Source organism: Scatophagus argus, chromosome 5 (assembly GCF_020382885.2).
Source record: "Scatophagus argus isolate fScaArg1 chromosome 5, fScaArg1.pri, whole genome shotgun sequence".
Classification (NCBI taxonomy): domain Eukaryota; kingdom Metazoa; phylum Chordata; class Actinopteri; family Scatophagidae; genus Scatophagus; species Scatophagus argus.
In genome coordinates this window covers 7,884,934-7,900,750 of record NC_058497.1, presented here as the reverse complement: position 1 = coordinate 7,900,750, position 15,817 = coordinate 7,884,934, and the positions used below count along the sequence as shown (strand labels likewise).

The following is a 15,817-nucleotide window of genomic DNA, read 5'->3' as shown; positions in this document are numbered from 1 at the left end:
CTATGTGTTGGGTTTATGAGTTTCAAAATAAGTCGTGAATTTTTTATACCAACTTTTATCATTTGTGGTTTATTTCAGGAAAACATATAAACATAAACATATAAAACAAGAAGTTCTTGATTATAGAGCAAATCTGTCATTAAAATGTAGTCAGCTTAATTTAATTTAACCTCTGTTAAATTTTAACACTTGACAGCACAAAGGGTTGGTAACAATGGGGCATGATTAGAGGTATGCAGGGCATCAGAGAGACTAGAGCCATGACTTGGTGCTCCTACTCTAAAGCAGTCTTCTGATTGAGCCTCTGCTGCTCTCCTGTGGTGTCTCTTTAGTACATGTAGTTTCTAAAATTTGCTGTATGTGACCTTACACCACAGGAGTCACTGTGGTTTCAATCTTTGTGGTTTCTCAGCAATTGTAGTCTGTCAGCATTTTGAGTGGGTAATGTATGAAGAACTATACCACATAATTTCTGAATCTGCTGGCATCTGTGTAATCTAAATCCGCTCTTTACTGAAGGCCGTAGCTGGTTCGTACTGTGGCTTAGTGGTCATGTACATTGTGATTATATTACATTGCATTCACTTGGCAGCCTTGCTTTTGTTCAAAAAGAATTACAATACATGTTCCACATTTCATCTAGCCCTAATGCCATTATTCTGTGTAATGCTTCAGCATATTCAAGTTACCATCATAAATTGTATTTCCTCAGTATTTTGAGCTGTGTTGTACGGTTTAAAAGTGAAATTATACTTTGGAGAAAAGATATATCCACATGGCTCTATAGATAACATGCTAGCAAACAAATGAACCAACATTACTAAGGCATAACCATAACATCAGTACAGTTAAATGTGAACACGTTTGTTACGAGGTTTTCCAAACTCAAAGAGAAGTGATGCAAAATCCCTTCAGTGCAGAGTTAGTATACTCCTGCAGAAAATAGTGTTGAAGCTCACTTTATAAATCATCTGAGTGTAACCCTTTCAGTTAAATGAACTGAACACAATATGATAAAAATGTGTGTGTGTGTGTGTGTGTGTGGGGGGGGGGGGGGGGGGGGATCACATTCATATCATTATTATTACAGTTTTTCTGAATTTCTACAACAATAATGTCTGTTGTGTGAATCAATTGCTCAGTTGTCTAAACTCATTCACTGAATTGAGCATCATTTTTGACAAAACCATGAACTATCTTCACCCAGTAAAACACTATTTGCAGATGTCAGTCCTTCCTTTTGCAAAACTCTAAACACATTCTCAGGCAATAAAACACAGTTGTCACTGTGATGCACTTGTGATGCACAATGGTAACAACAAGTGGCAAAATATGAACACGAATAAAACACATGTGTCATTCATTGAACACAACAATTCAAAATTTATCACACTTGTTTCTCATCATGTCATGACAACATGACAACCAATATTAGCCAGTTCAGAGTGCAAGCAGGTTGGTCCTGCAAGCTCATGACAGCAATGGATCAGAGACACAGAGGATGAGTGTGTGTAAGAGGAGGTAGAGAAAGAGGACAAGAAGGAAGAAGAGGAAGAAGAGGGAGAGGAAGAGGAAGAATGCCAATTTCTGATGAAATGAGGGCTATAGTCACAGACTATGTACTGGTGCATGGCATGACCAAGGCAGGCCAAAGAGTCCAGCAAAACATCAGCCGATTCTCTGTGTCCACGATAATCCGGAGATTCAGACATGAGAACAGGTACAGTCTACTTTACTGTACTGAACGTTTAAAGTACTACTGTATACTGTATATATATATGTATATATTTAAGAACATTACATTACATATATTTTGTTGCAAATCTTCCATACGGGGGTGCGAGGACACTCATGTTCACACCCCAGCAGGAGGCCATTGTAGCTGACATTGTCCGTCAAAACAATGCCATTACACTACAGGAAATACAGCAACAAATTATTGAGAACCATACAGACTTCGAGGGAATCAGTAGTGTGGGCCTTTCCACCACTGACCTTATCCTCCATCGCAACAGGATACGAATGAGACAAGTTTACAGAGTGCCTTTTGAACGTAGGCTGGACACTTCATTTGTGTTTGTCAATTTCAGGATGATGTTTTTACATATTACACTATAGTTTGTTTGAACGCAGACTAAATGCTAAATCAGAGTAAGTTGTGAAATCTTTTTGGTCTTTACTTTTGGAGATGCAAAATGCATACCTTGACCACTGTGTTTTCATTTTTTTTTTGGTGTAGTGTTTAATGACTGCTCAGCAGTTTTTCTATTTTGTCCTATTTGTGCAAGATTTGACAACATTGTTCGGTTTTGAGCACATGTAAAACTATTTTGAGGTGATGGTATGACTTTGCAAAAAGAATCAGAGGTTTTGTGAATGTGGTTTGAGCAAAAAGTTTTGTGTTTAGAATTCTGAAAAAAAGAAAAAAAATGTGTTCTTAAGCCAAATAAACTGTTTAAAAATCTTTTTTGGTTTAGCTTGAAAAATTCATCATCACAAAACATGGTTGTTTCTCTGAGCTCATGAAAAATCGACTTTAGAGATTGTGGAGATGAGAGATAGTGGCTCCCATGACAGCCACACTATAGACAAATGATGGTCTTGTACAATATGAAGCATTGCTGTAGATCAAACTACCCATCATTATTTAAGGTACTTAAAATTAGCCCTGGTACATCTACTAGTAATAGTAAAATAGAATTACAGCAGAATGAGTAGTTTTACTTTTGATGATTAAAGTAGCTTTTGATGGTGATACTTATATTTACTAAAATAAGGTTGTGAATGCAGGGCTTTAATTTGTAGTTGAGTGTTTTAATAGCGTAAAGTAAAGACTAAATACTATTTCCACTACAGGAATTACATGATGAAACAGTGGAAAGTTCAAAGGTAAACAAAACCAGATCCATGTGAGAATGTTTATTACAATAAGTGTATCATCAGCTGGGGAGTGGTTCATTTCATCACACCTCACGTCATCCCTGAGAAGCCCTGTTTCATGTTCGATGCCAAAATATTATGAACAAGTGCAAAATCATACCATCACCTCAAAATAGTTTTACATGTGCTCAAAACCAAACGATGTTGTCAGATTTTGCACAAATAGGACAAAATAGAAAAACTGCTGAGCAGTCATTAAACACTACACCAAAAAAATGAAAACACAGTGGTCAAGGTATGTTGCTTATGGAGAAATGTTTATTGGTCACAATAAAGTAGAGCATATACATTTTGTATCTCCAAAAGTGACGACAAAAAAAAAAAAAAATTCATAACTCAGTGGATTTAGCATCTACTCTGCATTCAAACATAAACTGTAGTAAACAGTTTTTCTGAAAAACACTAATTTCTGTTGTGTGAATCAATTGCTCAGTTGTCTAAACCCATTCACTGAATCATTTTGTGGATTTCACTGCCATGACGAGTGTCATTCCTGCCAGGTCACTGGCCCATCACACACATCCCAAGCACTGAAATAACAAAAACTATAGCAACGAAACGTAAAAAGCTTCAGCTCAGATATTACCTAAGTGCTCATCTATCCAGAGAAGGAGCAACAAGGCTCTCAAAAGAGAAGAAAGGCAACAAACCACCATGTAACAAAGTCATGCGACCAAAGTCTGACTGAGGTGAAGTACAGTGGCATCAACAATGTCCATGATGTGTCAGAGAAAAGTTCATCTGGGATGATGTGGAGCCCGTTGAGCGAAGATGAACTTCATATTTAAAGTAGCAACTCTCTTTATTTCATCATTTTTCATAATTTCTCTGATGTCAGCTTGCCACGGAAGAGCAGCCCAGAAACTCATATTGTTATTTGGTTACTGGAAATAGATTAGCAGCATATGATATTCAACACCAGATATTTTAACACATCTTTCCAGATATAGGCGTTCAGTTTGTCGGTTCATAATGTAAAACTGAGCCTTCCAAGCTCAGTCTGAAATGTCAAGCAAGAGCATCTCTTATTCAGAAAAAAAAGTCTGGCTGGTGGAGCTTTTGAGTTCAGCAACCTGAAATAAATTCCATACAGTGTGGCATCTGTGTGCTTCACAGGTTTGAGTCCTCAGACCTGCCACCATAATGTAGGTCATACGACACCAGTTTTCAGGACGCCGTACTGCAACTATCTTTAAATGCAACCAGTGGGTCACAACATAGTGTGTACTTTTCCATATGTGTGTGTGACGGTGGGTGACATTTTAAAATAACACCAAAAATCCCCCTAGCTGACAACTTCCCCCTGCCATGAGTCAGGAGCATCTGTTAACCACAGTCTAAACAATGATGTTACTCCAAAAATATTTGTCTCCACAGGATGCTGAAGTGTTCAGACTCAGTGTTTGTTCTAAATTACATGTGACATCACTAAGAGGATGCAGATGTACGTTATTTTTTTCTTTAATGTTTGCTTAGTAGCCTTAATTTTAAATATACTACATACAGAATGATCATATTTTGATTTGTTTTTTTTAAAAGAAAAATGTGGAAGATTAATTAAAATTTAATTAGCTATCATCACAAGATAGCTAATGCTGCCACCATGACTGTTTCTCCTTTAAAATGACACCAGCTGTTTGTAATCCATACATTTCAGTGTAGTGTGATTTGTTTTGTACAACAGCACAGCTTGATATCTACCTTCACAGATGAACATTGTCATTACAAGGCATTTACCAAAAATGTTGATAATGACTGCAGCTGTGACACAGTCAAATCATTGTTTGGCATCTCCTAATTGCTGTCAGTGCAGTGCAATAAGTCCGACAGAATTGTTTGAATGCTTAACTCCCTCAAAATGTGCTTCATCACACAGTAAACATTGTCACTGTGTGAATGATTTGATTTGCGAAGGCATTTCAAAATGTACAATTCTTGTGGGACATTTATGTGCCATGCAGAGTAAGTACTACAAGAAGAAAGAATTCCATTGTTGTTGCAGGAGCCAGTAATTATACACCTCAGACAGTGGAAGCAGTCATAGGCAGCATGTCTTTACCTGCCTTCACTGCAGGGACTTACAGGTGCCGATACAGTTACGTTTTTCTATTTTAGTTTTCTGAATCCAAGCTGGTCTGGAACAATGATTTCAATGCCTTTTACATCCCAATATTGTTTTGAACGTTGGAAAGATTTAACCTTAAAATCAGTGCTTTTTTTTTTTGCAAATAACTTTATCTAATTCATCTCAGTTTCTCTGGGAAGCATTGTCGCTAAACATTAAATCAGTCCATGCATTGCAGTTGCCCTCTCCTTCCCCTTCTATGCTGCTCATGAAACATTTACCCTCCCAGTGTAGCCAGTCTACACAATGCTGGCAGCTCTGTGAGGCTTTACTGTGGCACAGCAGTGCTTTGAGTTAAATGTTAATGTCATGTTGATGTTTCAGCAGGTACTATCAGTGCTCACCACAGTCACTGGGATTAATAAGCATTTAATATTTCATTGTGTTTGCTGTGGGTCAGCAGCTTTCAATGCTGTGATCAAGCCACTCGCAGACCACAGATCCTCATAATTGCAAACACGGGGTCTCTTACGTATGTGATTTGTCATTTATGCTCCATGTAATCCTGGTGACTCTGAATCACATACTACTGGCAATGTAGGAAAATACCTAAATAAGGAAGAGCTGATTTAAATTGTTACCAGAGAAAACACTTACAAAACATGTGCCTGCATCGAATATACCCATTTTGAGACTGTGCACATCATGTCAAATATAGCTACAAAATGTAAGGCACATGTCAGTCATATGTTTTATATTTAAATGTCAAGGTATCATCATCTGTCTCTTAATTTTGCTTTTTGTTTGTTAGTCACATTTTAAAACGCCTTCGCCTAAAATAACAAGACATAGAATGACTATCATGAGACCAGCAGCAGTATGAAAGAAATGCTCTACATTCCCTATTTCTTTTTATAGTGGGGGCATTTATATTTCTTTTTTTTTTTTAACTGTAGGTGTGTGTAGGGGCAGGTAATAACTAATGATTCAACATCCTTACAAGAGGAAAATTCACAGTATTTGCTGCCAAAGAAGTGTCATCCCTTCTTGAACTGACAAGAAGAAAAAAGATAAGACTGTCATGTTGTTCTTGTTAAAGAAGAAAGGAAAAAAAGTGTATAATTTTGTCTTGTAGACTTTCAGGAAATCTATTGGCAAAACCTTTAAGTCATGGCATTTTAGAAAATGCAAAATGATTTATCAAAGCATTTTAGGTGGCTTCAAAGGAGTACACTCAAACCACAAGCACTGTACAAGCACATTCTGGACAGACAGAGGAAGTGGCTAGGTGCTTTTACATGAATCACTGAGCCCCTTTGAAAAAACACGGGGCCCAAAACGATATAAATACCCTGCAGAGCTTCTTGACTCCAATGACTGGTTTGGACAACACAAAGACAACAACAATGATAGCTTTGCTGCTCCTGGCGCTGCTCTCTCACTCTTTTTCTCTGCCTCTGCCGTCACAGGACAATGACAACAAATGGCTTTTAGCAGAGGTAAGATCCGAGGCCTCTAATTCAGACATAACTTAGTCTTTTATATTGACCTCAAGGTACTTTTTTGTCATAAATAATGAAAAAAAAGGCTTCACAAAGAGTTTTAGAATTGCGTCAATGTTTCATACCATGATGAATGTCACTGAGTTTTTCTTCTCTTTCAATAAACAGAAGTACCTCCGTCAGTTTTATGGCCTTCCAGCTGGTCTCCAAGGAAAACAGAAGACATCAGATGTCTTTCAGACCAAGATCAAGGAGATGCAGAGCTTCTTTAAACTCAAGGTGACCAGATCTGCAAAGTAGTTATTAGTTCTGCTGGTACTGTAAATGAGAAGGGTATTGCTGTTTGCTGGACTTGATATCCTAGTTGGTTTCACTCAGTTCAAAAAGACATGAGAATAATGAGACACTCTGTGGACCTTTAACATCAATTTTGGTCCAGATGAAAACTTTTTTCTTTACTTTTTTTGTAGGAAAGGAGTTGAACTGAGTTACCTTTATTGGAATTACAGAAAACAATCTTAGAAGTTTTCCTTGTTGAATTCACAGTGCAGGACAAACTTTCAACGAAGCACCCAAATAAAGAATCTATTATTGAAATAAAACATGGTGAAATACACAGAGATGTGTATATAACCTGAAAACAAAACACAGCTTAAAGATTAAAAGGTTCAGCATTCAAGACTCATTCACACATTCATTCACGCAGCAGGGGTGCAATATTACTAAGGACTAAGTCAGCCTCAGTACTTTGACAATAAACATCTACTTGTGTGACATATTTTCTTTTGTTGTCCTCTGTCTTTGAAGGTGACAGGGAATCTGGACGACAACACTCTGGAGCTGATGAAGCAGGCCAGATGCGGTGTCCCAGACATTGGGGAGTACAACCACTTCCCTCGACACCTCAAATGGGAAAATAACAATGTCACATTCAGGTGCGAATTAAAATGATAACTGTGCATGAAATGTAAATGGTAGAGTTGAACTTAAAGTGAACACCACTATAATTTATTCACTCATTTGTCTTGTCTTCCATCCCCTGATGTTTCAGGATATTGAATTATACACCAGATCTGAAGAAGTCTGATGTAGACAGAGCCATCCGCAATGCACTGAATGTTTGGACCGATGTCACCCCTCTGACCTTTAAGAAGCTGCACGAGGGCAACGCTGACATTATGATCAGTTTTGGAACAAAAGGTATGCTAAGCTTTGGATAGATATACATGCAGAGGAATATATAATGTTGAATTTGCACTGCAGCTGTTTGGTCATAAAGAATAGGCATTATAGCATATTGTGTTCAACATATTTGCCTGTTCTTTACTCTGCAGAGCATGGAGACTACAACCCTTTTGATGGGCCTAATGGATTGCTGGCTCATGCCTACCCACCCGGAAAAGGCATCGGAGGAGACACTCACTTTGATGAGGATGAACATTGGACCAAAGATTCGTCAGGTAACATAAGTCATAAGTCACCAAACTGTCCCCATGATTAACACTTATAAACAACTGAGCCCATTGGAATAGGAATTTAACTGAGCATCATTTCTCCACAGCTTACAACCTGTTCATAGTGGCAGCCCATGAGTTGGGCCACGCCCTCGGTATGTCCCATTCCACAGACCCAGGTGCCCTGATGTACCCTGTGTACTCATACGCTTCAGGCTATCCGCTGTCTGAAGATGACATTGAAGGAATTCAAGCTCTCTATGGTGGGCAAATACACGATCTGTGTTTTTATAGCATCCATCCATCCATCCATTTTCTATACCGCTTATCCGTCAGGGTCGCGGGGTGTTTTTATAGCATATAAACTTATTTGCACAGTGCATTAATGCCTGATGTTCTATCACAGGGCCAAACCCAGACCCAAGGAAAGTGAAGCCAAAGCCTGATGCACCAAACAAATGTGACCCCATGTTAAGCTTTGATGCTGTCACAGAGCTCAGAGGGGAGACCATCGTCTTCAAAGACAGGTACAGTAAGAACGGTGAGGTAGATAACAAGATGGGCATACACCGTCATGAATTAGGCTGATGACGCATATCCATTAGAGGATGTTTAAGGAAGAGTTGATGTTCCTTGAAAACAATAACTCACCATGTGTTGTATTAAGATTTGCATGTTGCAGAGCAGTTTCTTCCGCTATATTTTGCTAACATGCTGCACTTTGTTGCAGATTCTACTGGCGTCTCCATCCGCAGATGCCGGAGCCTGAGCTGACACTGATCAAGTCCACATGGCCCTCCATCCCCAACAAGGTGGACGCAGCATACGAGAACCCAGAGAAGGATCAAGTCATCATATTTAGTGGTGGGTTGTATATACTTATTCACTGGTGTTACTTTTTTATACTATTTCTTAGATTCTAGATAGAAACTCTGCTCTGTGTTTCAACAGGAATCCGAATGTGGGCTTTGAATGGGTATAACCTTGTGGATGGTTACCCAAAGTACATACACAAACTTGGGCTTCCCAAGAAAATAAGGAAAGTCGATGCAGCTGTGCACATCAGAGATATTGGCAAAACTCTGTTCTTCACTGATGAGGACTATTGGAGGTATGTGGTGATGAGTATTACATGTCTAAATTCTAAGTTTAAAAGTCCTTAAAAGTGAAAAAAGCAGCATAATTTAGGATTAAAACTGACTGAAGCATTTTTTATACAAGTAATTCTGTATTTCATCAACTTTGATTTGATTTTTTATTTGTTACCCACAGCTACGACGAAGCTACAGGGACAATGGACAGTGGCTATCCTCGATCCATTGAGGAAGACTTTCCTGGGATGGATGATGAAATTGACGCTGCTGCTTATCACTATGGTATTATAAAGCTTCAGATTACATTGTTAGCATCATTACAGTATACTTTCCCCCCCCCCAGCACCACAGCTATATGTTTTTACCTCACTGTTATCCTGCTCTGTTGTCTTTCAGGATACCTTTATTTCTTCCATGAACACACGCAGTACGAGTACAGTTACACCTCAAGGAAGGTCATTCGCATCCTGAGGACCAACTCCATTCTCAACTGCTGATGAGTGCAAAGGCTGCTTGGCGCACAACACATCTTCGCAACACACAAAGAATACATGAGCATGCGTGTTATAAATGAGACAGAGGAAGACGCAGGTCACTGAATGAGCAGGGAAATGCAGGATAGAGTCGACCTGTTACAGTTAAACAGTCTTGTTGTTGTTGTTTTTTGTCAAGTTTAGAAAAAAAATGTTTATTTTTTACTAGTGCTGGACACCTGTAGGTCAGATCATTTGTCAGGCGCAGAATGCAGGAAAATTCCTTGGAAATACATTTCCTTAGGTTAGTGCTATTTATTTTACATCATTTGTTTGTACTTCAAGTTTCACTATGGACAGCAAGATCCTTAGCAGGTTAAGTTTCTTGCCAGTAACAGATGGTCTCATTAATGGACTACTTGTTTTATGAACTTCAGTATTCAATAAACATCTTAGCAGTTTAATATATTATGTGTTTGTCCTTTGATTTTTTTTTAAGTTTTGTGAATTATAATAAAAATAGAGAAATAAACTATTTAAGCTAAGACAATCTGTGTGGTTTTTGATCAGAACATGGAAGCTGTGTGTTCCCGACAACATATTTAAACTCAAACTTTTAACTTTTAATTTAGTAGTTACTTTGTGTGGGAAGTTATACGGGCCAAATAACCTCATTCAAAGGCTGCTTGTTGGATGAAAATAAAAGGTGAAAAAACAGCCAGACTGATGACTTAGTCTCAGCATTCATAAACATAAATAAAGACAGAAAGAACAACTTTATTTTATCGGTGCTGCCTCAGTATGGCACTTGTAACATATACATGTAGTTCACTACTATTCCCACTAGAGAGCACTACTATCAACAGTTTGAATGAGTGTAAATTACCTACTTTGACCAGAGTCCTGATAGTTCAGGGAGAGATGAAGTAAGGGATGAATAATTAAATACACAAGATATAATGTAACATCATCATATATATGCAGATATATGTAGTATTTCACTGCCACATGCTTGGTCTCTACATCACCAAGGGTCTCAATACATTTGAGTTTACAAGAAAGAGAAAAAGATAAAGAGGGGGGAGAGAGGGAGACAGAGAGAGAGAGAGAGAAGGAGAGGGAGGGAGTCCAGTATAAGTTTCATTAGTACAACAAATGTTGTGGAAAATCGTTGGCTCTGACCATAATGAATCCAAAAACACTTAATCAGACTAAGTACTGATCATATCAATAAAAAGCAATAAGACACAGTACCTTCATCCTGCAGCAAACCGTTACAACCCAAAACCAATTATTTCAGTTATGTGTGAGATTCATTATGAAAATCGAGAAATTGTTTAGTGTGAGCCGGCGAGTTTAGAGTGGTAAGTTAAGTATCTCTAGCCCAAGTTTAGGAGTGCTGTAGCTTGAGCCAAGCAGCATAATCCACAGGCCCAATCATGTGGATGTAATTACAGTGCAGTGAAGCAGTCACCTCATTTGCTCATTTCCGAGATATTACGTGCTGTAGGCTGCATCACCGGTTCACAAGTCATCGCTGAGGTTGGCTTTGAAAGTCTAAGCTGCGGGTCTTAGAAACACAGCTGGTTCATCTGAAAGTGATATTTTTTCAAATTAAAAGAATATAATGTCATTGGCATGTGTCAGAAATGATACCACCGCATTATCTTGCAACTTAAGAGTCCATGTGCTTTGAACTGAACTGTATGATAAAGGAAACATTTAAACAAGAGGGCTCATTGTGTTTGGCAAACAGCATTAACCACTGATCCTGTTACAGCTGACTCCAGGCCTGTGCTGGAAATGTTTTAAAATCCTCCCTGCTCCTCTGACTTTTTCTTGGTGCTTATGATGTGGATCTAGGGGTTGTGTAAGTCTCCTCTTTCTATCACATTCTCAGGCTCCTCTCCCCGTCCCAGTCAAAAGTCATTAACATATCCAACTCTTTCAACTCATTCAAAATGCAGCATTGAGGATTTGAACTGGAGCCAAATGGAAAGATTAGAAACACTGAATTTTAATGCCTCTCCACTGGTTACAGGTAAGGTTGTGAAGTGATTTGGGTTTTGCTGATGTTTCAAGAAGAGACAGGTCAGTGTTTAATACTGTCCTGTGAGCACACAATTTAAATCCTGCTGCCAAGACTCAAGACTAGCTGGGTGTGGTTCAGTCATCAGAGCTGCTAGACTGGAACAAATTCCCTTTAGCTAGAAAACTAACAATAATGTTCTCAACTACCTCTTTCCATTTTAGTCTTTTTGTGTTATTTTAATCACTTAAAACATTAAAACTAATCAGTCCTTTATTTTAGTTTTATGGGGATATTTGACATAAAGTACAGCAGCACTTTGGGGTTAATAAAAATGTAGAGCAAGGGTAGAGACAGTAGAAAGAGGTCAAGAAAAAAAATGGCAGTGGAGGGGGGGAAAAAAAGGTGGTATCCTTTAACACAGTCCAGCCAAGCAGCTCCTGATGGAAACCAGATGGAGGAGAATGACAGAAAGGGCAGCAGTCTCAGGATAGATCCCTTTCCCTCCAGGAACCTCCTTCCTCAGACCACCAGTATGAGAAGGGTGATGCAAGACTCCTGCTACTCCAACACTGAGCTGATTTTTCTGAGCGAGAGCAAGCAACATGTGTTCTGGGGCAATCATGAAATGTTATTAAGAAAGAAATCTTTCAGTAAAACAACATTGTTTTATATCTTTGAAACACAAACCCCACAAGTGGTACATCAGGATTGTAAAGTTCTTGTTACACTTTATGTTCCCCAATGAACTGCTCTGATACTGTTGATAGTGATAAATGTTATCATTCTAGGTGTGTCTGTTCATCTTATGTGCCGCTGTGTTTATTCTCTGTTGCCTTTGTGTATTGTTGACAACAGAAAAATCCTGAAGTCATAGTGTTTGTAAAACAGCCAGTACTTCACCAAAAAGACACAGTTTGTGTTTCTTCCTCCTACGTAGACGTTGGAATGTGGAGAAAATCGGGCAGTGGTCTGTGCTGAGCTGTAAATAGGTAGACCTGACCAGATATGACCCAGGGCCGGAGAGAGTTGTGTCGTAAAAGTTTAGAGTTCATCTCTTTAGTGTCCGTTTTGCAGCAAGCTTTCAGGGTTAGTGCCTATAATGTTTTTAACAAGCTGCAACTTAAGGGGCTCATTGCACAAGATTAAAGCCAATATTGGTATTTTGTCAGTATAGCCAAGATCTTTGCTGAGAACAATCTATATTTTATAAACATGAATAATTAAGTTGCTTTTTTCCCTAAGCAATATACAGAAATCTGAAATAGAACAAGCATCTCAGCAGATTTCATGGTTAAATATTTCCCCAACCATAGAGTGTAAAAAGCAAAAGCTTTTGTACATCCTTGAGGATCAAGCCAGAATTCTTGTGTCAAGTGTTTTAAATTGTTTACATTTTTTAAATAGTGTTCATTCCAAAAAACTGTACTGCACAAAAGATTTTAAAAACTACAAAAAAGCTTTTATAAGGTCTGTTCAATTTTATCACAGAAGATGCTAAAATAACAAAACTTTAGCAGTAACCCAAGGGGTTTTCCCTTTTCTAACAATTTATCACTTTGTATGAATATGCTTTTTTTTTTTTAACTTTATTTTATTTTTTTCTTTACTCTGTGTGTGAAAACATAGTGTAAGCCAAGATGGAAATAAGCTTGTTGTTGTGTTTTTTCCTCACATGCTGGTGGTGCATCAGTGGTGCCATGTGAAGGGAAATATTACAACAGAAACCTGTTCCATCAGCTACTGACATGTGGACGAGTCGTGCTGTCTGTGATATATAAGACAGATGTGAGGACAGGATGAAAACAATCTAGATCTGACACAAAAACAAGCCGGGATGCGTTTGTAACAGAAACCTGTTTTTTATGTTGATGAAAGTTTGGAAACTTCCATCAACATAGAAAACAGGTTTCATGCAGTCATGCACCATTGTGAATACTGAGGATCAAACTCAAAAAGACATAAAGCTCAAAACCTAAATTGATATGTTGTATTTTCATTGTTCAAGAGAGATGTAATCATCTTTATGACTTACCAAATGTGCATCAGCACAAGCTTCAACCGTTTTAGTGGCTCTTAGAAAAACAAACCAATCTTTGTGGCCTGTGACAAGCTGAGCTGATCTTTTGTTTGTCTGAAAAACAAAACCTCTGTGCTGAGCTGCAGTACGCTGACACAGTGCCTTGGTGTCTTTTGTCACGGCAGCACGACAAGCCAGAGGGCATTCAGAGCATCAGTACGTCAATGTCACTGCTGTCAAATGAAAACATCAAACCTGCTTCAGCTGCTCCGGAAATACAAAAACAGGGTATTGCATTGTGAACAGAAAATCATATATATATATATATATATATATATATATATATATATATATATATACACACCCAAAAACGTTTTCTTTTTTATATATATATAAAAGAAAACGTTTTTGGGTTTCACAACTTCCTCTGGGAATGAAAAGTAAAACCTTGCAGTGTTCAGAGTGCTATGGGCTCATTGTTGAAGCAAAGTGAATTAGCTGCTTGGATAGCTTGATCCTCCAGAGGATCTATCAGGGAAGGTCAAATTACATTTGTTGATAGTTGTTCATGCAAGAACAGAGCACTTAATAAAGACACCCTGGTTCTGCTTGCCCGAATTTATTATACACAGTTCAAAGCTTCCCTCTGCTTTGAAGTAATTACATCTCAGAGCTAGACCACAGCAGAGATTTCTTTGCTCAACTGGCCCACACCTCCATAATGCAAACAGTTGTTTTCAAGTATAAACTTAATTATGATGTTTAAAATCCTCCTTCCACTGTTGGTGTGTTTTGATAAACTCAGAGCAAGAAAAGCAGGAGGAAAAAGCACCTTTCAGTGAAAGCTGTGGCAACAAAATCTTGTTCAGACTTGCAACCTCACACAAGGTCTCAACTGACCCGCTACAAACTTTATCCAGAGAGAGCAATCTGAAAAAGCTCTCTTGTTCCACAGATTAATGCCCCTCTTCCTATGACCAGTGGTTAGTAAGAGAAGACACCTACGTTTCCTTTGTTCTGCAGACATATTAGAACATGTCTGTTTCTTTGCCTTCATGGGAAATGAACTATCTGTGTCAACAGTTAGGCAACCGTATTCCAGTGAAATGTCACCACACTTCTTTGTACGTTTGGCTTGGTTTGCTTTTCTGTTTCAAATCTGAACATTTTGGTCAAAATGTCAACTGATTCCAACTCTGATGCAAACCTCTTCATCTCCACTAGCTGTAAAACATCTTAGAGGTGTGTTTCATCATTGTGTCTTTTCTCTGATCAGAACAGCAGACAGTCACAGAACATAACTGTAGTCAGTCAGCTAGTATATAATGTACCCCAGAGATGGCAAATCAACATACTGGAGCTGCTCTTCAACATATCTGTGCGTGTCCCAGACAGGACAGGAACAAACTTAAATGTAAACAAACATGGGACATGACCCTTATTCAGTGAGGCTCTCTGATTAGGATCTGAAAACAGAAAATTCAGCTTTATCTGACATTCTTAAGCACTTCACTTCATAGAGTTCAAGCTGCATTTTACATTCAGACTTAAGGAGCTACAATGGTGGGACTAAAGCAATACATACCACAACTTTTGTGTGACTTGATTTGTTGTGGTGTCACATTCTGTGAATATCTTTGCAATTTCACAGCAAGATAGCAAGCATTTACCTGGACACTACAGAATGCGGATGGGGCAGTTTTTAATTGGGGGGGGGGGGGGTTGCAGCTTTGGACTTAACATGCAAGCCCTTCAGGGGTTAGACGACCAAAAAAATGTTTTAAAAAAAAAAGCATCTGGTAGTGTTTTATGCAATGGGGTCAATCCACTGAGGTCTCTTCAGCAGCCTCCTACCCACTCAAAGACAACTGAGTCTCATTCACACATACACACGCATAAATACACTCTATACAAGACAGATGGAGGGGCTTTGACTTGTTTAAAGAACTACCAAAGGTCCTCTGTATTCTTTAGCAGGAACAACCATCATGCGATCTGTGAAATCCCCTTTTGGTTTACCCAGCCTTATTTTGGCTGTTTCTAGGAGTTTCTGAGTTTAAAAGATGTGTCACAGAGAGCAGGGCATAATGTGAGTGTACAGGACATACACACAGGAGTTCTCTAAGCTGCCATGACTGAAACCTGTTTCTTTCTCTTTTTCTCCTTTCTGTACTCGTTGCCTTCCCAGGCGTCTCACTGGCAGGTTACCAGCCCAGTGTAGTGTGATATCCTGTCAAACC

The 15,817-nt window shown here is 38.6% G+C and overlaps 1 protein-coding gene across 1 annotated transcript; it reads left to right on the top strand.

Annotated features, from left to right (window-relative positions):
* Positions 1-6,374: 6,374 nt before the first annotated feature.
* On the top strand, positions 6,375-10,062 carry mmp13b (matrix metallopeptidase 13b). Its single transcript, XM_046390373.1, has 11 exons — positions 6,375-6,504; positions 6,676-6,786; positions 7,315-7,442; positions 7,559-7,707; positions 7,842-7,967; positions 8,069-8,224; positions 8,368-8,488; positions 8,692-8,825; positions 8,913-9,072; positions 9,234-9,337; positions 9,452-10,062. The coding sequence occupies exons 1-11, from the start codon at positions 6,379-6,381 to the stop codon at positions 9,550-9,552; spliced, it is 1,416 nt and encodes a 471-aa protein (XP_046246329.1). The 5' UTR covers positions 6,375-6,378; the 3' UTR covers positions 9,553-10,062.
* Positions 10,063-15,817: the final 5,755 nt, after the last annotated feature.

Coding starts and splice junctions, on each gene's coding strand:
- mmp13b (XM_046390373.1), top strand. CDS start 6,379: ATGACTGGTTTGGACAACACAAAGACAACAACAATGATAGCTTTGCTG. Junction 6,505..6,675: donor ACAAATGGCTTTTAGCAGAG/GTAAGATCCGAG, acceptor TTCAATAAACAG/AAGTACCTCCGTCAGTTTTA. Junction 7,968..8,068: donor TTGGACCAAAGATTCGTCAG/GTAACATAAGTC, acceptor ATTTCTCCACAG/CTTACAACCTGTTCATAGTG.